The sequence below is a fragment of the Patagioenas fasciata genome, chromosome 2 (genome assembly GCF_037038585.1).
Source record: "Patagioenas fasciata isolate bPatFas1 chromosome 2, bPatFas1.hap1, whole genome shotgun sequence".
NCBI classification, from domain to species: domain Eukaryota; kingdom Metazoa; phylum Chordata; class Aves; order Columbiformes; family Columbidae; genus Patagioenas; species Patagioenas fasciata.
The window spans coordinates 87,786,625-87,810,192 of NC_092521.1; the positions used below are offsets into that span (position 1 = coordinate 87,786,625).

At 40.1% G+C, this 23,568-nt stretch overlaps 1 protein-coding gene across 2 annotated transcripts in view; it reads left to right on the forward strand.

The window, feature by feature from the left end:
• CDH20 (cadherin 20) overlaps positions 1–23,568 on the forward strand; it is a 119,279-nt gene that overhangs the window by 65,117 nt on the left and 30,594 nt on the right. Inside the window, exons 1-2 of one of the 2 annotated variants that reach the window (XM_071804511.1) lie at positions 1,449–1,822; positions 18,299–18,666. In XM_071804511.1, the coding sequence (XP_071660612.1) occupies positions 1,786–1,822; positions 18,299–18,666 (405 nt within the window). In that variant the 5' untranslated portion in view covers positions 1,449–1,785. Of the gene's footprint in view, positions 1–1,448; positions 1,823–18,298; positions 18,667–23,568 lie in introns of those variants that run through there. The other variant, XM_065831678.2, reaches the window with a different exon arrangement.

Here is a 23,568-nt window from a genome sequence, read left to right on the forward strand (position 1 = left end):
TTTGGGTTTTTTTTCCTCTTTCTGTTCCTCTCTTCCTCTCCCTGTATTTCTGCAAATCAAGATTCAACATTAGTTCGACCCAAATGAAACTGTTAGGATGAAACACCTCTGAGAAGCACTTTAAAATATAATTCCTGCAAAATGGCTGTGTAAGTTTATTAAAAAAACCAAAGTGCTAGTCAAAAGGTGAAAGAAATATATTACATGATTATGGAGGAAGAAAGAGGTTATTTAAGAAACAGCTGAAATGGCAGTTCTTTTTAAATTGTCATGTGGATGCTTTTAAAATGCAATGACAATAGCAGCTATTCTTTAAGGCTTTTTCCTTCCACTCTGCTCCTGAGCTGAGCGAAGAAGTGTTTGTGGCGCAAATCACTTTAAATTCCAGGTATATTTTTTTCCCTGCCTCTAGATGAATTTTCTCAATTTATCCCTTCAACAGTACTTAATAATCATCCTAATGGCCACCTAACTTGTCTACACTGAGAACAGCTGACAGGAATAAAGGTCCAAGTTTGGTCATTGACATCCGAGAAATGATTTCTCATTATGTTAACAGCATGTTACAGAAAAAGAGTCACAATGTAAACTTAGGAAAAAACAGACTTTCCCCCTGCCCCCACCTTGTTTTTAAAGAAACTGTCGGGACTGATCCAAAGCTCATTGCATTGATTGAAAATGCTTTTGCCAGCTTTGCTGGATTTGGAGCTGATGCATTGTTTATAGGGATTATAATCTCTGCTGTTGTTGTTGTCTGCAACAAAAAGTTAATAATTTACAAAGCTAACAAAAATCTGCTTTCTTTTTGTTAATGTTGATTTCTGTGCAGGATGATTAGAGAATAGTTTTTCCGACTGACCAATGTTCTAGTTAGGCAAATTAAAAACTAAAATTTAAAAACAAAAAATATACTGCCAGATAGTTAGAAAATGCATGTGTAATTTCAGTGAAATTAGTTCTTATTGCAATTAGTGGCCATTGTGTTTGAGGAGTAATAGCCTGGGGCAAACATAATAAACCGGTTCCTAACTGTTGGTAATGACAGATTTCTCAGGGATTATTACTTAATTAACAATAATTTGAAAGGGTGATTCAGTTGAGATGAAGCGTTCATTTATATGGTATGTCTAAACAATACCAGATCAAAAGAACATGTAGCCTGCTAACATTTTCTTGGTCCTTCAGTTTCATTTGTGTGTGCCTGCCTACATTAAATATTATTTTTGCATCCAAGCTGGTTTTTTTGTGGGTCCATGTAGCAGTTCCCCCTTGGATATTTGCACATTGTTTTCTCATCATACGGTGTCTTCTGGGTCTATGCAGACAATGATATTAATTAGAAATGGTGACTTAATCAGGAGAGTACCTCCCACACCCACCCTTTCCACCCCCTCCACACCAGAATGGGGCAACTGTTTCTCCAACGCATGCATTATTCCTTCCCAGCCGCCTCAACATGAAATCTTTGCTATTGTTCCCACTGTCCACCCATGTAGCTTATGTTCTCCCAGCATCCTTCCTAGTGTATACCACAACACACAGATTGGACCCATTCACATACTGGTGCATCAGTAAGAAAGAAGCTTGATCATCAGACTTAAGAGTGTTATGATCAGTTTGGGATTGTGTCTTTTTTTTTTTTTTTTATTCTTGAATGTTGCAACAAACTTCTTCTTTAGAGCAGATTGTGTTAAAAAGGGGAGAGAACTGTTGAAGTGCCTGTTGCACACAGTGCCCAGGAGTGCACAGGAGAAAGGCGGTATGTGAACTCAGCTGCTGTAGCAAATGACAGGAGACCAGAGAAGTGCAAACATAGTGAAAGGTATGTCTTAATGCTACTATTTCTCAGTGACATACAGTATATTTTCTGTATTGGTTCTTGCTGAATACAGTGGATTGCTCGAAAACAGGAAAGATTTACAAAGCATTGTATTTTTGTGTTAGTAAGAAACAACTGAATATGCTGTGTTCTCTAAGATGTGGAGAAGCTGTCTGAAACAGTTCTTCAGAAATATTAGGTAGCTGTCAGTTGCAGTCATTTGTATCCATATGAAAAGCTCAGGAATAATTCCCTTATTTGTTTCTCAAAGTCTGTTCAAGGAAGCTGTGAGTTTAAACCCGTGCATTACTCAAGTGTGGCAGAGACATGGGCTTGTTATTCTTAAACAAGTTGGAAAAGTCTTCTAATTGAAAAGCTGATTTGTAAAATAGAAATTAGGCACATACATTTCTATTTGTGCTTTCAGAAAATTCCTGTTGAAAGAGCTAATCTGCACATCTAGACTGTCTAGTTGGAAGCTTACATTTGGAAGTAGATTAGAATGGCACTTGTACAGAGCCCAGACTTCTACAACGGATCAAGATTGATTACAGTGACACAGAATTTCACTTTTATTTTAGTAGAATTTAAAGATTTCTTTAGTTCACACAGCATCAAAGGTGTCCTTCTAAATAAATATCTGTGCAGTGTTGTATCTTAGGGCATATCTTATTATGTACAATATAATCAGATTGATATGGTATTGCATCAGAAACAGCACATGTTGTTTTGAAATGTGCCTTGTGGGAAAACAAAATGGGGGATATATAACAATATATGTATTTCTTTGAAGAGAAAGAAGAGTTACAGTGAATGAAGTTCATGCTAATTAATAACATCAGACAGACACTACGGCTTTTTTTGAAATATTGAATGAACGTTAAACCAGAAATCAAAAGTTCTATTGTCCTTGACATAAGACTTTCCAATCCACTGTTCACATTTTTCTAGTTTATTCAATTTTTTTTCATAGCAAAATGACTAGGAACTGCTGCTCCAGAGTCCACCCTCTGAAATTCATGGTGTGTGGGGATTATAATCAAAGAAAAAATTCCCACATTTTTTAAAGAAAGCTGTAGAGACAGGTGAATGCCCGTTAAAACCCTGTGCAAGTGGAGCACTCCAGCTCCTGCACATGGGGAGATACTCACTTTCCTCCTCCTGCTTCTGACAAAGCATGAGGAGCAGTGGTTATTCTGCTCTCTATCAGGGTCATCCCTCCAGCTTCACAACCAGCTACAGTCCCCACGTGGTGGGGTGGCACTGTCACAAGGGGTCTATGAGACCTATCTGGGCCAGAGCAGGTAGGGACCCACAGCCCTTGCAGCAGGTCTGGGAGAAGAATGCCCTCCTCTGCCCAAATTTTGAGTGTACAGACTCCTCAGCGTGCCAAACTTCTGCCCAGGGCAGCCACAAGAGGGTCTTTCATCTCCATTTCAGGATGGATGAAGAAGAGTGTAAGCCCAGAACCCACAGATTGTCCATAGCCATTTGTAGGCACTTCTCAAAGCTGAGGTCCTGAGTACTGTCTCTGTCAGCTGGGGCAGGTGGGAGATACGGATGGGCAGAGCAGGTGTAGTGGACAACTGGCAGGACAAGAAGAAGACTTTGGTCCATCCTTGGCCATCAGCACTTGAGACTGCCTCTGTGCAGAACTGGGACAGCCTAGCCCTCCACGTCTTTGTGTCACTGCAGCAGCCTGCAGTACTCTCCCTGTATTGAGTTTTGCAAGACACTGCTACCCTATTTAAATCCTCCTGAATATGCAACAGTTTGCTGAGTTTATTACTGGTTCATTACTCTTCAATATTTAATTAGAAATTATCAGCAACTGGATTTAATCAAACCTGATAATTTCTTCAGTGCATCTCAAACCATGGACTTAAAGGTGGCTCTTACCCCCTCTACCTTAGAGCTGCCCAAGGACTTATGAATGTGAGCTGCATATGTGCTGAGTTTGCCCTTCCTGGTATTATCAAATGATGTACATTCATGAGCATGTCATATCTTCAAGGGAAAATGGACATCATGCTTTCCATATGTGTCACATTATATTGCATTATATTATATCACTTTATAGTATATTATATTCCATTATATTATACTATTTTATTTTAGATGAGTGAAATATTGATTAAGAAACCCAGTCTCCTCATATTATGCTAGTGGACATCATTCTGATATTAAAAAGTGGAAAAATTCATTTAAGTTGTATTTTGTGTATTATCATGTGATTGGCAGGAAAAATATTTCTTGAAGGAAAGATATTCTAGTCTTTGGAGAAGAGGTGATAGATTTTTGACTGGTAATACTATGAATTTATATTGCACTTCCATCTCAAGGAATGTCGCAGTAATATAAATAGTATCTGAATAAAATTTTAGTTTCTTCAGACATATTTTGTGCCTGCAGTTATTCATTGTTGCTAATGAGACAATTAATAGGCTAGTGGGCACAAAAGATATAATGTAGGCATTTAACTTTGCCATCTGAATGCCAAAGCTACATTTGTACCTACCAAGTATATAGTTGGGTGTTGTAATTATTTTATGTGTCTTTTATGTGCCTCTGAAGAACTGCAGGTCATATTTTCATGGCTCTGTTCACCTGAATATTCTTACAGAAGTCAACTGGAAGGTGCAAATGAGCAAAGCAAGTAAGATTTACCCTGTGCAAAATACATACAAATCTAGACACTAGGCCAGAAGCTTTTTTGGGAAAGTTTGGTTTTTTGCATATCAAAACACTTCACTTCATATTGAAACATGCCAAATCCAAGATGAAATCCATAATGTAGAGCACTGGTGTAATACTACAAAGTCCAGAAGTGAGAGAATCAATGGCAGTTTTAAGTGGATTTATATAAGCAGGAAACTGAGTGTATAGGACATGAAAAAGAACACTTCTACTCTTACAGTAAGTGTCAATCAATTTTTGAAAGGCAGAAATAGCTAGGATCTCTTTTATATCTTAACTGACTAATGCAAAGAGAACTGTCTTACTATGTCTCATGATGTTTTACAGCAAGCTGTGATGGAGTCATCGAGCTTCAAACTTTATTTTATTGAAGATGTATTGTACTTAGTAGAAGAGGTCAGTTATTTTTTTTTTCTTGGATATATAGACTCTGAACCTATACTCTGAGGCAGGAATCAATGAGAAAAGTGGGTAGGTAGTCCTTATTTTCTTATATAGGGATTTGAAAGGTAATGGGGAATAATGATCTTTTACAAAGCTGCAGCAAGTTTGGCCTAGTTAGCACTTTCATATGTTAACTTAGACCTTAATGAAGTATCAGTTAACACATGCAAAACCAGAAGCGCCTCTGAATCAATACAACATCATTTGATGGTAATTTTGTGAAGGTGGCAGTTCCATGTGCTTAGGGAGATGTAGTTCGCACCACAAAAGTCCTTACGCTGGGATCGAGGCTACAAGCTCTTGCTTGGAGGATTATCTCAAAGAACACCATTTAAGCATACAAGGCTCTGGATTTGATTTACCTTTTCATGAAATTATTGTTGCTATAGAAGTGGGGACCCATGAGAGCAATCAAAGTGCAGGTGGAGGGAATGCTTGATTCCCAGGCAGCCCCAAAAATCACTGCCAAGCACCTTCTGATCATCTCTTGCCTGGAAAGAACAATTTCTTCCGATGACCATGAAAAGCATGTCTTTTTCTTCATGTTTTTTGCTAATTATCATGAGAATCACTTATCATTCTGTAGATCATTTGGTATGTTCACATAAGCTTAAAAATATTATCCATGCGTGATAAGGTTTCTCTCCACCACCTAGTAAAACTGGCTGTTTTATTTGAGTACTTGCACAGTAGAGGCAAGTCACAGCACGGGTAACAGAGAAGGAGGGGAAGAGGTGGAAAGACATAAAGAAATGATGGAAGACGACTAAATATAATGAGCACTCAGATCTTTAGTTTTACATTATAAGATGTGATTTTATATGCATTTCAGAGTTATAGAAATGTAGGACTTTTCCTACATTCCTTCTGTCATTTGCTTCTGATATAAAATCAGAGGTCAGCTAAACAACTTCCAATAGACTACACTTAAACCTCTGCTTAACAGCCAAAAAACATGAGATTTCATGGTTTCTATCAGTCATCTGTTCCAATATTTCACCCACCTTGTCCTTAAAGGTTTGATTTGCCTGTAACCTAAATTTGTCTTGCTTCAAATGAGGTTTATTACACCTTCCTCTGTCCTTGTAAACTAGGAAAAGTAGGTCACCACTCTTCCTATTTTACCTGTTAGTATGTATTACACTTTTTTAAACTCTGTTTTTATGCCCTCCCCCAAATCTCTTTTTTCCAGACTCAACAAATACAATCTTTTTAACCTTTTCACTAGTCCTGTTTTTCCAGACCTGTGCTCAAATTTCTTGCTGTCTTCCTGGCAGCAATTTGGGAGTCTGTCTGGATGTCCGTTGAGATGTGATGCTCTGAGTTTCTGCACTGAGGATGCCAGCAAAAGTGCTTCACATACACGACACGAGCAGCTTGCCCAGCATCCTGTTGACACAGCACAGAGAGGCATTTTCCTCCTTTGCAGCAACCCACGCATCAAAGTGTTGGCTCCTGTCCAGTCTGTGGTCAGCTCCTTTCCTGCAACGCTGACTTCTATGCCATTATTCACCTCTCTCTGCCTGGGCATTTCATTTTGCCGTTCCAAGGCTTGTGCTTCCCACTTGTCCTTATTGAATTTTCTGGTATTGATTTCCTACCATTTCACCAATGTATCAAGATCATTTTGAATTCTAACCCCATCTTCCCAAGTGCTTACAACGTCTCCCAGCCTGATGTCAGCCTCACATTTTGTAACTGTACTGCATCATCCAAACTGTTAGCCTAAATATTGAATAGTACTGGTTCTGAAGCAAAATCCTGCACAACCACTTGATGTTGATATCAGTCAACCAATCTGTCTTACCCTCATTTCACCTGGGCAATACTGCCTTATATTGCCTTCAACAATGAGTTCTAGAGTTGTGTGAAACATTTTACGAAGGTCAACATGTATTGCATTTTTCTCATCTTGCGTCTGCTAGACCAGTTATCTTACCAAAGAGAGGAAAATCAGGCTGTTTTGTTGTCAGCTTGTTCTTCACAAATCTATGTTGGCTATTCCTTAGCACCTCATTATCCCCTAGATGCTAAAAAATCAGTTGGTTGTTCCAGTAACGTTCCACATATTGAAGTTGGAATGAAGGCTCTATAATTCACTAGTTCCTCTTCCCCACTGCCCTTTTCCTTACACATATACTGGTTTTCCTTTATCAGTCCTCTAGGAACTCACTTTCTATAAGCTCATTAAAATAATCACTAACATTTTGGCTATTGCTTCAGCTGGTTTCTGAAGAACCTGAGGGTAAATTCTGTATGGACTGAATTAATTTGGAAAAACATTTCAGAAATGTATGTTAAATGGATAGAGAAAAGTTAGAGCTTAATATCTAAATATCCCATCAATTTTCAGTGGGTGCTAGATCAGGTTTTTGACTGAGATCAAGCTAAGTTGTTGAAGTAAAAGTGAATCCATACTATTTCCTTATACTTTCCCCAAATGTAAAAGAGAGAAGATGTAGTAAAACACTGAGAATCTGGGAGAAATTGAAGGTGATACTTATACTGCTAGGTTTTTTAAAGAGACAAAGTGATCCTTCAGTCAAAAGGAAGAAATCAGAACTCATGCTTCAGTGCATAAACTGATCACAAGGGTCAGCAAGGAGTTCTCACCATTTCCAGCATCTCACAACAGTACTGTCTTGTTTTTTATGATTAACTAAAGATTATGTATCAAGCCGTATCACATTATTGACCTCAACATTGAGCACTGGTGTTTATTCCGATTGTTGTTTATTTTCCACTTCTCCTTCCCCTCTCTGAAACTTGAGATACAAAATATTTAACTAATCAAATTTCTCTCACAAAGAGAAAGAAACAAAATTACATCAAGCCTGGATTTTTCAGCTTTGCCTGGAAGCAAAGTTTCCTTTAGCAACCGTCTTTCAGGCAAGTTATTTAAGTTTCCATGCACAGGTCTTTCAAGTCTCATGCATTTTTCCAGCAACCTATAGCTCAATATCTCAAGAAAATACCACTTTTTCTCCTTTTCTTGCACCTTCTCTGGTTAGGATTTCACTTGTGTCAGACTAGAAGGCGACTCCATTTCCACTTGGGAAGTACTATCTTTCCAGACTCTTGGTATAATCCTCTTTGCTGCTATTAATCACAGCTATTCTGATGTCAAGTTTCTTTTGTCAGAATCTCCTTCATTTGTGAACTATCACCTCCAAAGTATACTGGGAGGGAATTTGACTACTTGCAAGCATCAGTTATTGATGATTTCCAAAGGCAAAAATCTCAGTATTACAGCAGAGATCTAGTTTGGCAGGGCAATCCTGATATCTCAAAAAGGTACTGTTTAGAATTTGCTAATAAAAATGGAGATCCACAAATAAGAAAGAATAGATTTAGCAGGTATGTGAGAAAAATCTTTTTTCTGCAATGCACACATAGAGGGGCTAACAGCAAAGCTGCACTCTCATTTGAGAAGATCTACAATGTTTTTTAATGTGCTTTCCTTTAAATCCTTCTGCATTTTCTGCATTTCCTTGCTGTCTTTTGATTGCATATTTGCAATTCTGTGTCTGAATTCTTTGGAATTAAGAAAGGATATTCAAACTGTTTGTGAGATTACATGATCTGACTGCTCACCGTGGGAGAAATGGGCCTTGGTCTTCTATGCAGTTGCTGTCAGTAGAGTCTTCCTGTGTTTATGTGCTATGATCAGGGTCATTAATTCCTTGTACAGCGGCTGATGTTACCCTGCCTGAAGAGAAGGTATACTTAGATATTAAAGAGGCTCCAAAGGACCTGCTGGTGACCACCAGTGAAAAACAGTGAATGGAAGCCATCCCTTACTCTCACATCTGTTCCACAGTTTGCACTGGTATGCATCACTGGATCACTAAGAAGACTTTCAGCAGTGGGGTGGGATTTATATAGTGATAAAATTTTCCTATAAGACTACTAACAAACAAGTGAAGAGGAGCAGAATCACAACGTCTGGTCTATTATGGTTATATCTTTTCCCCGTAACTCTTATTTCACGTACACAATAGTTCCAGCTCCTTCCAACTCCCTTAGCATAACAGCAAAAACACCTCAGTTACCACCATGGAACCAGATGCAAGGTGATCACTTGGTCAAAGAAATTGTATAACTGTCCATCCTTTCCTCAGTGGGGACATTAATCTGGGTCTCTGTGTACCTGCTAATTCCCAGGGAGCAGATAGAAATACAGTAATACTTAGGATCTCTGTCTTTCACAATATTAGTGGAATATCGGTGCAATTATATCACTGGATAAACTCATTTACTTGGAAAATCAGACTCAAAACAGCTGCAAAAGATCCTTTGCTGTGAAGAAGGACAGCAACCAGATGGCTCACAGCAGATAATGGAAGGTTGGTGATTTTGGCCAAGAATACCTCAGCTCTTACAAAAACTGCTATTACATCACCTTTACATACTGAATACTAAGACAGATGGAGCACTGGGCTTTTCAGTCTCCTCTGAAAGAGTCACCTATAACAAATTGCCAAGTCAGGAGTTTGCCAACAAAATGAAGGCTAAGAAGTCTTTTATATTCTAGTAAATGCTAGTTCTTCTTAGGCATTAAGTAATCCAGACAGAGGAACTGTTTCATCTAGAGTACTCACCTTCTGAAATGGAAGGGGGCTGGGAAAGCTGGGAACATGTCCCAGCAGTGGATTATGAAAAAGATAGAAAATGGGTAATGGAATCCTCTTCATGAAGGGGTATTGTTAGTGCATGTCACATTTGTAGAGAACAATTAGATAATACCTCACATACACTCCCTGTAGAGACTGCAACAATTGAATTTGAAGACCAAAATCTAGAGGCTGGCATGCAAAACATCTGAAGTTGGTTTTTTGGGCTTTACAAACCTTATTCATGCTGTGTTAGAACAGTTCTGAGACAAATGAGGCCAGCACATCCTTACTCCTTCTTACTTTATTCTTGAAAGTGTCCCGTGAAGACCAGTCATTCATATTTTGTGTTTCTAGAAACATTTTGAAGCTGGGTGATAAGAACAAGACTCTAATAGTTCAGATAGAGAAAGAGTCTGTGAGATTTCTGTTTCTTTTGCTGGTTTGATTTCATAGATAGCAGCTTGAAGGTGTCTTGTAAATGTTCATACTGTTGGTTAGTATCAAGGCAATCATTGAGGTCCAAGCAAGGTATAGATGCCAGTGTTGTACAGCTGAATCAATGTCAGACTCAATAAATATGAATTAGTGGAAAGATTTTTACCTCTTAGAGCACCATCAGCTATTTTGTAGGTTAACAACAGTCCTTTCTCTATGAACACAGACAAAATTTTAACCAAAAAAAAAAAGGCAAGAACAAAACAAAAAAAATCCCACTACATGCCAGTGGGTACATAAAATTATTATGAGAGAAGGCCAAATTACCCATTCAATTATTTGTCTTCAATAGCTGCTTTTGGAAGTCAGTTGTTTTGGATCCATTTCCACTATGTCAAAATGCTGTATGACATGCCCAGTTAACCAGGAACATAGTAATAATGAAACTAGGAAGTTATCTTCACCAGTGACAGCACATAGACCCTTACCTATCATTATTTTTGATCTTCATGCATGGGAAGAAATTACCTCTGTTTGCTCCAGGCATACAGCTGCTGCTCATATCTGTCTCCAGGTAGGAGATGAGATAACACTTTTTCCATCTTTGGCATTTAGGGGTATCAGAGAGCCTTATCATCTACCCAGCAGCTGTGGAATAAGAAGTCGAATTTTCACCGCTACCTGGAAATATGTCATATTCTAGGGACTAGCATACCCAAAATGCAATGCTTAGTAGCTGAAGAACATTATTTGGTACCATAGCCACTGTGCAGCGCAGAGAGGGCAGCTCGGTTTCAAACACATTGCAAGGGTGCAACAGGAACAGGTTTTATCCCATTGCAGGGGAGTAGCAGGTCAGGCAAAGCATCTGCTCAGGACCTGAAAGAGGTGAGGGACATGGGCAGAAGGAAGCAAAAGAAAAACCGGCTGAAGGCCTTAGCAAACTTTTCTCAAAGAGGATTGTAACAGTTGTGAGTAGGTCCTGAGCTTGAACCCCACTGGCCTCTCAGCTTTTGCAGAGCTTAGGTGGTCACAGAAGTGTTCACCATCTCATCTGCTCATTGCCTTCACAGAAACCATGGCTCTGACAGGCAGCAGCGCTTCACCCCACACCTGACCCATCCCTCTCCTTCTTCCTTTTTTATAGCATAGGAAATTTCACCCTTCCCAGCCAGCCCTCTGATTCCTGGCAGGAAACTACAGATTTTGCCTATACTGGTTAGAAGCCTTCAGACAGGTCTGAGCAAAGGCTCCTGGTATAGCTGAAAAGCAAGCAAGAAAGGTCACATTGTGGCAGAAAGGAGGGTCTTTATGTTTTTTAAAAAAGAGGCGTGCTTGGGAAGGTTATCACAGTTTACGCAAACATCAGGTCAAAATTTAGAGTCATTTGTAAGTGGTTATTCTTGACAGCGTAGCAAAAGTAGTCAGAAGACTGTGAGAATTAAAATAAATTTTTCTTTAATAAAGAAAGCTCGATTAATATCATTTTCATATGTATTATATATTTTTACACATCCTTGATTGAAGAGGGGTTGTTTTATCTGGCATTATTTGAATTTTCCAATGTATTTGAAGTGTATCAGTTCCTATAGAGGGTGACTTCAGCACAGTTAGATCACCGTGGAGCTTTTGAAACCCTCTTGTACTTCTGTCCTGCTCTTTTATGGTAGAGTTTGCAGTACCTCACACTGAGTAAAAGCTGAGGATCAGATCCTCCCCTGATGTAAGTTATCAGCATCATTTCATTTGGAAATGTTTACTTTGTGATTATGTGTGCGTGTTTCTTTCATTTGATCTTTTTATGCATCTATAACCACAGGGCTGGGATTTATACGATGGGACTCCCTCTGTCGTTCTGTGGGATTTTTCACTCTGCAGGCACTCTATAGCTTTGAAGAACTTCAGCTCTTGAGAAAAATGAGTTTACTGATGTGTCCCAGGAGAGATTGTTGACTGGTCTGTGTGTGTAATTTTATGACAATGGATTGTATTCTGAGTTAATGTTTACGCACCATATGCTATGTTGTCGAGTTTCATTGTATTTATGGAGATCTCAATAAAATGTAGTAAAAATAAAAATATATGTTCAGGCCCAGTCTGTTTTCAAGAATAGTAACAAATGCCTCTGGATCTTTCCTTTTAATTTAAGCTTGCCCAGTAAATATAACAATAGGTAATAGTAACAGTAGGATTGGCCTGGGCCCGAGATAAAACATATGAAGTTCTGGAAGCAGTACAAAAACATTTAGGATTGTAATCAGACAGCCTGTTTAGAGGTACCTAAATTAAGTAGTGCAAGCATTAGGGTGTCTAAAAGGAGACAATGATTGCATGAATTGCTTAAGAGGTTTTAGATCCTGGCTCAGTGGAGCCTCCATCCCTGGAAGGTGGTGTTGGGCACCTATTGTGGGTGATCTGCATCATGCAGCATACAGCCTTACAGGACTAGTGCTCCCAGGGGCTTTTGCAAAGGCATTTTATGACAAAGCTGTAAGCAACTAAGGGTACAGAAAACCTAAGAAGTAATCTGTGAAAACATAAAAGAATAATTTATTTAAAAGCAAAGAACTGCAATACTCACACGACCACCTTGGGTTTAAAATATCACAAGAAATTCAAGGAACAAATAGCTCACTTGCAGAATACTTTTCACTCAAGTTTAATTTGTTCCTACTATGTTCATTACTGTGTTGTTTGGTTTCTTTTAGCAAAATAGTGGAGGAAAACTCTTTAAGTGTGTCATTAAGCGTAGAAATAATTTTCCATTAGTGTATTCCTAGTGCAGTGTTTGTGCTGCTAAGAAACATTTCCATATATATGTATTAGAAATAGCACGTGTATTTGCCTCTTTATGTACAGAGGAAGTGGAGGAGAGAGTTTCAAAATGATTGCCTCTTTCTTCCTCACTTTCTTGGTGTAATATGTCTCCTGCAAATGAATTCCCTCTGCTTAGGTGATGTGCTTGCATAGGATCCACTAAGGTCTGTAGGATTCTACATGAGTGTTGGGTCCACACAGCAAAAATCCGTCTGAAGGAACACGCATAGAAGATGTAAGCATGCAATTAATTTTGTGAATGTAAATAGTCCACTGACTTTCTGTGAGACCACTTCTTCAACGTGACAAATACACTAAGCGTGTATACAAACCTTTTCAAGTCTGAACTTTTTGACTATAAAATCCTTGGCATTTATGTAAATATGTATTGAGCACGATACATTTCAATCCCAGTGGAACTCTCTGGATGCCCACATGGTCATCCAAACTATTAATATTTTTATCCTTTCTTTAGAAGTGCTGTTCTCTTCAGAATTAATAAGATAAATGGGTCACTTGCGAGAAATGGTAGAAGTTGGTTCTGGAAGATATTTCTTTTTCCTTTTCATCTTTGTCCAGAATTAGATATTCAATTAAGAATGGTTTAGTTACAGTGTTGGGAGGGATCTTTAAAATTGGAACAAAAAGAGTAGCTCACACTTGGAATACTCCTACTTTAATTCATTGTATGAGCTAAAAGAGAAATTTGTTTTTGCAATGGTGGAAGTGCATGGTTGTGACACTTTCATGTAGAACCATTAGGTACTTCCTTTGTACAACACAAGAACACCAGTTGCACTGAGTTCAATCAGATCTTCAGGGGTCTTCATGCAGCCAAAAGTCATATTTGTAACTACTGAGTGGCAAGAAAGAGGATTTTCAGCAATGTCTGCAAGGCAAGAACAGAAAAACTAACCTAAACAATTGAGCTGGTAGTCAAATATTCATCAAAAAACCAATGGCAAGAAAGACATTCAGTTTGGGTCAGGGATCTAAACTGCACAGATGCAGCTAACTAAGCCTATTGCAATGGGGTACTCACCTGCAGGTAACAAAATGGGTTCCAAAACATATAAATTTTCTTGAAAAATAAAATACTTGCTGCAGAAATCCCACAGGTTTTGGTCAGGCGGTCTTCCTGGGCTCAATATTTTGTGTGTGTGAGCAAGGAAAACAAGATTTCCGTCTGTTTACTGCCTTCCAGTCCCTTGCACATCCCCACGCTGAGCCATGAAATGCATTTCTGTAACGTATTTCATATGACAGCAGAGGCTCATCAATTCCGTCTTTGCAGATGTCCTTAAGGAACCATTATGGAGAACTCCAAGAAACAACTTGCATTATGAGAACTTTAAAGGTTCAGTTCTGCCTCAGTCATGCCAACAAGTGCCATCCTGTATGACTGGTACTCCTGATCTCCCTGCCTGGGGCAGAAGAACAGACTCTGCCTCAAAGCCTGTGTCATCCATCTGCGTCAAAAACTACTAAGGTCCACTTGAGGCTAGAGATCCCACCAAGCTAGCACAGTCAAAGCATATGGCTATCATCCTAACCAACTGTCGTGTCTACAGTCTAAGTGACTCCATACTCATCCATCACACTCAGCTGGTGAAGAAGCCATCTGCATGAATCCTCTGAAAGACTCAACCATCCATGACCTTAGCTGTAGCTCAGCTACCACTTGTGCTACCACGCAATTCAAACCCTAAATGTATGAGTGCCTTGTGTGTGCTGAGAAATACCTTGCTTGACCAGTAGGCCTTGCAGATCCAGAGGCCAAAAGTAGACACCTGGGGTTGGTGAAGTTAACCGCAGGCCAGAAGTTAACAAAGATAGTTTTCGTTCTTTAATACCAGCTGAGGACCTGAGATGGAAAAACAAACATCTTTCTCCTTCAGCCTCAGAGACAGAGGAACCATTCTTGATTAAACACTGTTATAAGTAGTAGCGATCTGTCTTTAGGCAAGAAGCAAAATGTGAAAAGTTTGAGCCTGCTTGCTGACAGTTTTTGAAAGGCACGAGACCCTAGAAACCCTGCTACTAACATTAAAAAGTTGTGTGCCACCTCACCACTAGTGTTTTCTTGCATTCCTACAAAAATATATGACCATGCCACCATGGGCTGGCATTGAATGGAGAAATTACTGGTACTCAGGGAAGGAATATCCCTTTACAAGACTTTACTTAATGACAAGTTTTCTGATATTTACTATACCCCAAAATGAGATTACATTGGGAATAGGAAATGCTCTCAGAGGTGTTGCTCCTGGGGGCCACTGAGTTGCACGCTATTTTCAAAAAAAGTTCCTCATTGAACTGCACTACGATGCCAAGTGACATTCAAATGATAAAAGCTGCTATCACAGAGAGCCTGAAGCATGTCTATCCCTACTCTTGACCTTAATTTCACTGCTTCTACTTACTTTACTCTCTGCTGTTATAATGCACATCTGAAGAAAAAGCATCCTGATGATCAGATTTCTTTTGCTATTGCCTCATTACAGGTATATTGGTATCTCTACAAGTTTATTTAACCTTGTCTTGATACTACCTTGCCTTAGCGTTGTTAATCCTTGCTGTCTGAACTTAATTGCAGGAGACGTCTAGCACCACTAGTTTTGAATTTTTTGTTTGGGAATTCACCTACAAACACAATTCTTGTTGCCACAGGAATTGGTCCATCATGTTATATCACCTCTTTTGTGAGGTGGACAAAAATGTAACTAACTTGTAGAGTAGAAGGAATTTCTTAAAGTAAAAACTCCAGGTGGGACCTGTTGCATGGCAGAGACAGGGCTGGATTCCCTCAAGTCAGGTTGAGGGGTGGTGGGATGCCCTTCCCCACATTTACTCGCCACACGAGTTGTCAATAATGTCCCTCTGACTTTGCTGAGAAAAAACTTGCTGTTGACAACAAAGAATCGTAGAATTATAGAATCATATAATAGTTTGCATTGGAAGGAAACTTTATAGGTCATCTAGTCCAACCCCTCTGCCATAAGCAAGGACATTTTCAACTAGATCAGGATGCTCAGAGCCCTGTCTTCTTTGTATCTACTCTAAATCTCCCCTCTTTTAGTTTGAAACCCATATCCTATCACAACAGGTCCTGCCAAAAAGTCTGTCCCCATCTTTCTTGAAAGCCTTCCTTAAGTACTGAAAGGCTGCAATAAGGTCTCCCCAGTGCCTTCTGTTCTCCCACCTGAACAGCCCCAACTCTCTCACCTCATAGGAGAGCTGTTCCAGCCCTCTGATCATATTTGTGGCCTCCTCTGGCCCATTTCTAACAGGTCCATTTCTTTCTTGTACTGAGGTATCCAGAGCTGGACACAATACTTCAGGTGGGGTCTCACCAGAGCAGAGTAGAGGGGCAGAATCACCTCCCTCAACCTGCTGGCCACACTCCTTTTGGTGCAGCCCAGGATACGGTTGGCTTTCTAGGCTGCAAATGCACATTGCCGGCTCATGTCCAGAGCAACATGGATGTACCTTGTGTGAAGAGGACTTCAGTCTCCTTTCCCCAGGGTAAATTTATGTTGGCTAGTGGGAGCTAAGGAATCATGGGACAGAGAGAGGCAAACACTGCACACACAGCTCTTGGACTCCTCTGACTGTGGTTATCCAACAAGCTGAGCTTCGTCCCTGCCTCTCACAAACAGCTGCCAGCTTCTTCATAAAGTGACAGACACACAGAGATTACTGTGGTCCTTCTGGGCTTACGGTGCTTAGATAAATACTCATTGTTTGGCTTTGCAGACCACAAACCCTAGAACATTACATCACCAATGTCTAAACAAGAGCAGTTCTGTGCATTGCTCTGCTTAGAAGAGATTTACCGTGTTCCATACTTACAGTTTGTTCTTTCTTTTTCATATCTGTTAAGCCTTAGGTTGTAAACTTTTCAATGTAAAGGACCTGTTAGTTGTTTTCTGCATTTCACAACTGTATAGACTAGCAGCACTGTGTAGTCATGGTCCTTCTAGGCTTTATACTTGAAAACTTTATTTTGTGTGGAAATTAGTCTAATACAGATAGTTTTATTTTGTCTATACTTCCCCTGTACACATATTTCACAGATTTAAGCTGCCTTTTTCAGATTCCAGCCAACTTTTGGATTAAGTTCTGAATTTCTGTTTCAGTAGATTTGTAAGTATATCCAGTCCTCCAGCTTGGATGCTGGGGAGTTTTGAAACACTCTCTTCTTCTCTGTTGAAAACATTGCATTGTCTCATTCTTAATTTCACACTATTATCATGCAAATCTTTAAGATATTTTTTATTATTCTGAAATCTTTCAAGGATTTTAATTAGAAATATTTGGCAGACATCTTCTGCTACATTTTATTTCCACAGGATAAAATGATTAATTAAACCTAAAGACTTATATATAGAACAGCAGTAAAATGAAATGTGAACTACTTGCTTAGGCCTCAGAGCTCCATATTGCTTTCCTAATGAGTCTATTTGTCCTGAAAAGAGAAAGAAGAGTTCTTAAAAAGAACAGCAAAAAGACTAGACCCACAGAGGAGGTATGAAGTGTTTTGACAGAGCAACTTGAGTGCAGCCCCACATCATTAAACTCAGCAAAATGGTGAAGAAAAAGTTTGCTACAATCCGTAGCCTGGAGTGACATCACCAACTAAACTGAACTCATGACAACAAAAGATCCTAGACTGATGAGAAAGTGTCCTCTGACAGAGGTCAGCAATTCTTCGCCTAAACACGTCTTTCAGGCTTGCGGCAGATTTGTTAGTTCGACTTGCTTGGACGTATCACACAATAGCATGTGACCATCAGCACTGGGAAACCTTTTGTGGGTCATAAAATGATTAACTGACCATTCAAATTCTAGAAATGTTGCATTTGTAGCAGCAATCAGCTCCTCAGAGAGAAGGCAGCAGAGTGTGAAACCTGAATTCAAGCAATAGGGAGGCTGAGAGAATAACTGAAATTAAAAATAACTTGGAAGTGCTAGAAATTTTATTCCAGGTTTGCAATATAGTAATAATATCTGTATTTCTGTAGATGTATGTGTGTGTACATGTGTGTAATGACAATGACACAGTTTCTTAACAGAAAGAAAAAAACAGTTGCCAAAGAGTGTTCACCAGCTATTATAATTTTCCAGAGTGAACTGGTTTTAAATATTCTCTAAGGACTTCTAGTCATAAATATTTCTAAGGAGTACGTGCTTAACTCATGCCAATCAATACCATAAAGCAACACAACAGCTAAGTTAGCAAAGTAGAGAACTCTTCCTTATTGACTAAACCCTGACGATTCTTGTATCTAAGGCTCCAGTTCTGCAGCTGATATGGTAACAGTATTCCTAGTTTCAGAAGGTATGCATCCTGACATTATATTTTTTATATAGAAGACTAAATATTTTATAGCATGTTTACCTGTTGAGGAAACTTTCTTACTTTGGGGAAAACAAAACATTCTCCTATGTATTTCCTTTAATTTTACAGGAGACTGCCATTCTCAGAATTTGGATCTCTCTTGGACATTTCAAAGAACTACACACAGGACCTACTTTCTTCTCAAGGGACCTAAGATACTGTGTTGTGACTTTAAAGTCAGCCCTAGTAAACGGATGTGGACTTCAGGTAGAATGAGCAATGCAAAGAACTTGCTTGGACTTGGCATCTCCTTGTATTTTTGGGGACTGATGGACCTTACTACAACTGTGCTGTCAGGAAGTGCCAGGCCCCTCACTGAAGGGCAAGAGGACAACCTGTCAGACAAACTGCATCAACGTATGAAGCGCAGCTGGGTGTGGAACCAGTTCTTCGTTCTGGAGGAGTACACGGGAACTGACCCTCTCTACGTTGGGAAGGTAAGACCCGCACCAGGAGGATATCTAGCAGAGTGTACACATCTGTGTATCTGCAGACCATGGTGAAACATGGGCGATTCCCCATAGCACCTTTACCTTCTTTCTGGCAGTAAATTTATCCACATTAATTTCACTTTGCTCCCAAGAGCTTTTGACCAGTGTCACCTTCGTTTGGGAAGAATTTCCCTTCCAAGGGGCTGTCAATATATTTGCCTATTTCAAAGAGATCTGCTGCATCAATCTTCATCTGTAATTGAGGCAGTGTTAGAAAATCTCTAGTGAACTTTCCAGGGACTCCTACAATGTCAAGGCAAAGCAAGGTTATATTGACATACAAGGATTAGGAAAGAAAGGAAGAGTTTGTGATCATGTTTCTGTCTGTGATCAAGTCAGCTGGAAGCTGAAATTCACAATCAAATTAAATAGCCAGTTTCCCTTGAAAACTGACATTCCAATTTTTGTTTTCTGCAAATCTCTGGAATCAGCGTATTTTCTTGATTACCACAGCTTGACCACAGGTTAATTCTGTGGACTACAGAGAAATTGCTCCAAATCCAGAAAGGCAGAGGGACAGCTCATTAAATCCAACCATGAAAGGTCCTATTTTTGGATCCCTTATACCCCAAGAACCTACACATCAGTAGAGATATGTGTAAAATGGATCCCTAAGCTCACCCCATCTACTCGGTATTTTGCATTGACTTTTCTGCATCTCTTTCAAGAACAGCTGCTGGAAATCAGACCAGTGATGTCTGCCATCACAATCTGCCTCACTATAACCATCGTCCTTTTTTTGTTTTCAAACTGCTTTTAATGACTCTGAATTGTTTAAAGTATTGACCCTGTTATTCAAAGGGTTATGGTCAGTGCCAAGTTTGTTTCTAGTCTACACCAAGGTGACAAATCTGGAAAAAGTGGGGAGGGGACAGTTAGTGTGCTTAAGTGTTCAAACAATACAATTAAGATTTTCCACTCCTAGAATATCAGATACCGCTGTGATGAGTGCACACTACATATAGGTAGATATAAAAAAATTAAGAACTAAAAAAGGATGTCAGAAGACAATTCCTTCAGATTTCATTGCTTATTTTTGCATGATCAAGGGAAAAGAAAAAGAAAAAGAAAAAGGAAAGGAAAGGAAAGGAAAGGAAAAGAAAAGAAAAGAAAAGAAAAGAAAAGAAAAGAAAAGAAAAGAAAAGAAAAGAAAAGAAAAGAAAAGAAAAGAAAAGAAAAGAAAAGAAAAGAAAAGAAAAGAAAAGAAAAGAAAAGAAAAGAAAAGAAAAGAAAAGAAAAGAAAAGAAAAAAAAGAAAAGAGAAAAGAAAGAAAATACACCAGAATCACATATCCAGAGGCCCATTTGGGCTTGTATTTATCATTCTGCAACCCCATAGAGCTAAACTGTGCCGTCAGTCACACCAGTATAAATCAAAATGAATCCACAGGCTTCAAAAGACCTCCTCCTGATTTATCCCTGTGTGACTGACAGCAAGATGTGTTCTCCTTCCTCCCACAGCAATGGTATTACTAGTGATTGCCACCAAATGAGACCTCATTAGTCTTCATTCATCTCTACACCTAGCTTTTCAGCTCTTGATATCTCTATTGATTAAAGAAATTAATATTTGCTTTCATGCAATTCCCAGCTTTGGAACAAGGGCCAGACATATTATTTCACATACTCCGTTTTATCTGAAATGACTTTAGGCTTGCACTGTGAGCTGAATTTTACCTAAAACAAGTACTGGAAGAAACCAACTCATTTTAGACTTGATTGTGTCATTAAGGAGCACAAAAACTTGGCAGGGCCAGCAGTGCTGGGGGAGGCAGAGATGATTCTTCATGGTCTTGTGTCCACCACACAAAGGCCCAAGCTGCCATAAATGAGCTCTGTCCAGGACCATCTACACCATGGCTCTGTTGGCATAGGGATGCACAAGTGCTAATTAGCTCCCACAGTTAACAGGGCCAATTAGCCCCACGCACTGCTGATCTGATATGACTGGGTCTCTCTGAAGGCCTCCTAACTCCTCACTGTTCTGTGTCCACCAGGCACTAGGGAAACCTGCTGCCAAATTGGGCCTCTGGGGATTGCACATTTCATCTTCCCCCTTCCCTGAACTGGGTCCAGAGCAGCCAGCCAAGCAGCTGGATGAATTCCATGGGGGCTGCAGTGAGGGAAAAGCTTCCCCTCCTCTCATACTGCCAAAGGCACAGGCTTTCAGAAGAAGCTGCAGCCCACCACAATTCCTCACTCCGCCTGGGTTCTTGCTGCCTGTGTCTCAGGAATCCTTAGGAAAGGGGTCGCCAGGGAATAGTCTGTGGGCTGAACTAATTGTTCTGGCAGACCAGAAATTTTTCAGCCCGGGTCACCCCAGGCTGGCTCAGAAATAGCTCTGTAATGGCTGGTGCAGTGCGGGGAGGAGGTGCAGAAGGACTCGCAGCCTACTGCTTGCTGCAAGTACCGGCCCTCCAAACAGCCCTGGGTCCCACGCCTGGCCAGGCAGAGCTTCTTCTAACTGATACCACCCACAGCACCCTGAAACATCCTGCTAGACAGGTCGTGCTGTTATCCATCTGCTCTCTCCAAGCCCAAGTCAGAAGGAGAAAGCATGCACAGTGTAGATCCAGCTGTATTTATTTAAACACTCTAAAAGCTTCCCGTAAGAAAGGGGGCCTTCTGATGCTCTTGTACAGTTGTTTCTGACTGGAGCAACCCAAAACCTTGACTTGAACCATAGGTCCAGGCTTGCCTAATATGATTGTCAATGCTGCTATGAAAGATGTACTTTCCTATGTAATTATAAGGCAAGGTGCAAAATATCTTCTGGACAGGAAAATGAAAAGAAGCTTCCTGAGGTGAAATCAGTACAATTTTTCCTTTTCTCCAATGCTCATTATCGTAATTTAAAGGATTTTAGCTTCAGAGGGTGCCTGGTCCTGTCACAGATAAATTTGAGGCTTCAACTTTCCTAGAGGCAGCCATTATTGACTAACAGGTTGAACTAGGCAAACTAAAGCCCCCATATTTGCTACAGTAGGTATTTTCCACATTAATCCAGCAACCTAAACTGCATCAGTAATTGAACTGGGTACAGACTTCACCACTTTGCCGTATTGGAGACTCCCTAACCCTGTTTCAAAGGAAAGAGGCGATTGAACCACACCAGCTGAATGAGTGAATAAAATGCATCCTTTCTACAGACTACCACTGCAGATCAGCCAAACTCACTCATGCATCCTCATGAAAATCCCCTGCAGGTGTTAACTCCCTGGAGGCTGAGAAGGGGGAACACATCAAGGATGGAATCACAGCCTGGTTAGCAGAGCTGTGTGAGTCCTCCCCTGAGCTGCCCTCAGCAGCATCGCTCTCTTCCACCTGCCCTTTGCTGGGAAATGTGTCGCTCAGATGCAAGTGTAGCCTCCTTAATCTTTTGGATTATCCTCATGAAAAGAAGCAACCCGGGTTGACACAGTTAACAATTTCTCAGGAATTACCAGTTTTTTTCCTCCCATAGTCCATCCTTAATGTGGAAGAGAAAGTACAAATGTATTCCCCCTACTTCTGTGTCAGCCACATTGCAGAACAATTTATTGCACCACTCATAAACCAGAGCCAACTTAAAACTGGATCACCTTTCCAGAACAATGACTTCTGCATACACCCCAAACTGCACCATCCTGATATTTGGTTTGATGTGAGCAACAGCGTGAGCTTCAGTCCTTTCAGACAACAAATTCTTTCAGATTTATTATAGTCTGGCAGTATTATGTCTTTTATGCTGTTTTTTGCTTTGTCTAGAAAGAGCAGGTTATATGAGAAGCTGCAAAAGTGCTGTTAGCGTTTCTTACTGCCTAGCCTTGGTTGCGACTCAATGTTTTTAACAAATCACAGCTAGACAGAGATTCTGTTGTACTCCCAAATTCCTTTTAGTGTGCCATGTCCATTCCTTGTTTGCATCCTACACGACTGCATTCAGTTCAAACAGGGCTTTGGACAGAAGGTGTAATTTAACTCATGAGTTTGATACCGTATCTTCTTCTAAGTATTTTGAACTTTCTCAAACATCTTCTGCTATTTTTACATTTCATTTTCCTTTTTCTTTCCTTTTCCCTTTCTCTTTCCCTTTCCCTTTCCCTTTTCCTTTTTACTATTTCTTTTCTATTATTATTTTTCAATTTTCCCTTTCCTTTCCTTTCCTTTCCTTTCCTTTCCTTTCCTTTCCTTTCCTTTCCTTTCCTTTCCTTTCCTTTCCTTTCCTTTCCTTTCCTTTCCTTTCCTTTCCTTTCCTTTCCTTTCCTTCCCTTCCCTTCCCTTCCCTTCCCTTCCCTTCCCTTCCCTTCCCTTCCCTTCCCTTCCCTTCCCTCCCCTCCCCTCCCCTCCCCTCCCCTCCCCTCCCCTCCCCTCCCCTCCCCTCCTCTCCTCTCCTCTCCTCTTCTCTCCTCTCCTCTCCTCTCCTCTCCTCTCCTCTCCTCTCCTCTCCTCTCCTCTCCTCTCCTCTCCTCTCCTCTCCTCTCCTTTCCTCTCCTTTCCTTCCCTTTCCTTCCTTTTTTCTTTTCTTACCATTCGTTTTCTTTCCTTTGTTTTCCTTTCCCTTCCTTCCTTTCTTTTTCCTTTTTCCTTGCCTTTGCCTTTCCTTTGACTTTGACTTCTCTCTTTTTTTTTTCTTTATTCTTATTTAATGAGGAGTTGTTGATGTTCCAAAACACATTTTCTTCCATCAGGCACAGGTCTAATTCTCCAATCAGGTCTAACATCTGTATCTGTCTCAGCAGCTGCATTGTCTCACTGACACACTGATGAAGTAAAGCAAATGCCCAAGATACAGCTTAGTGGTTCTGAATCAATTAGAACAGCTATAATAGTGTCCTCCTTCTGGAAGCATCCTGTTTACTAGCTCCTA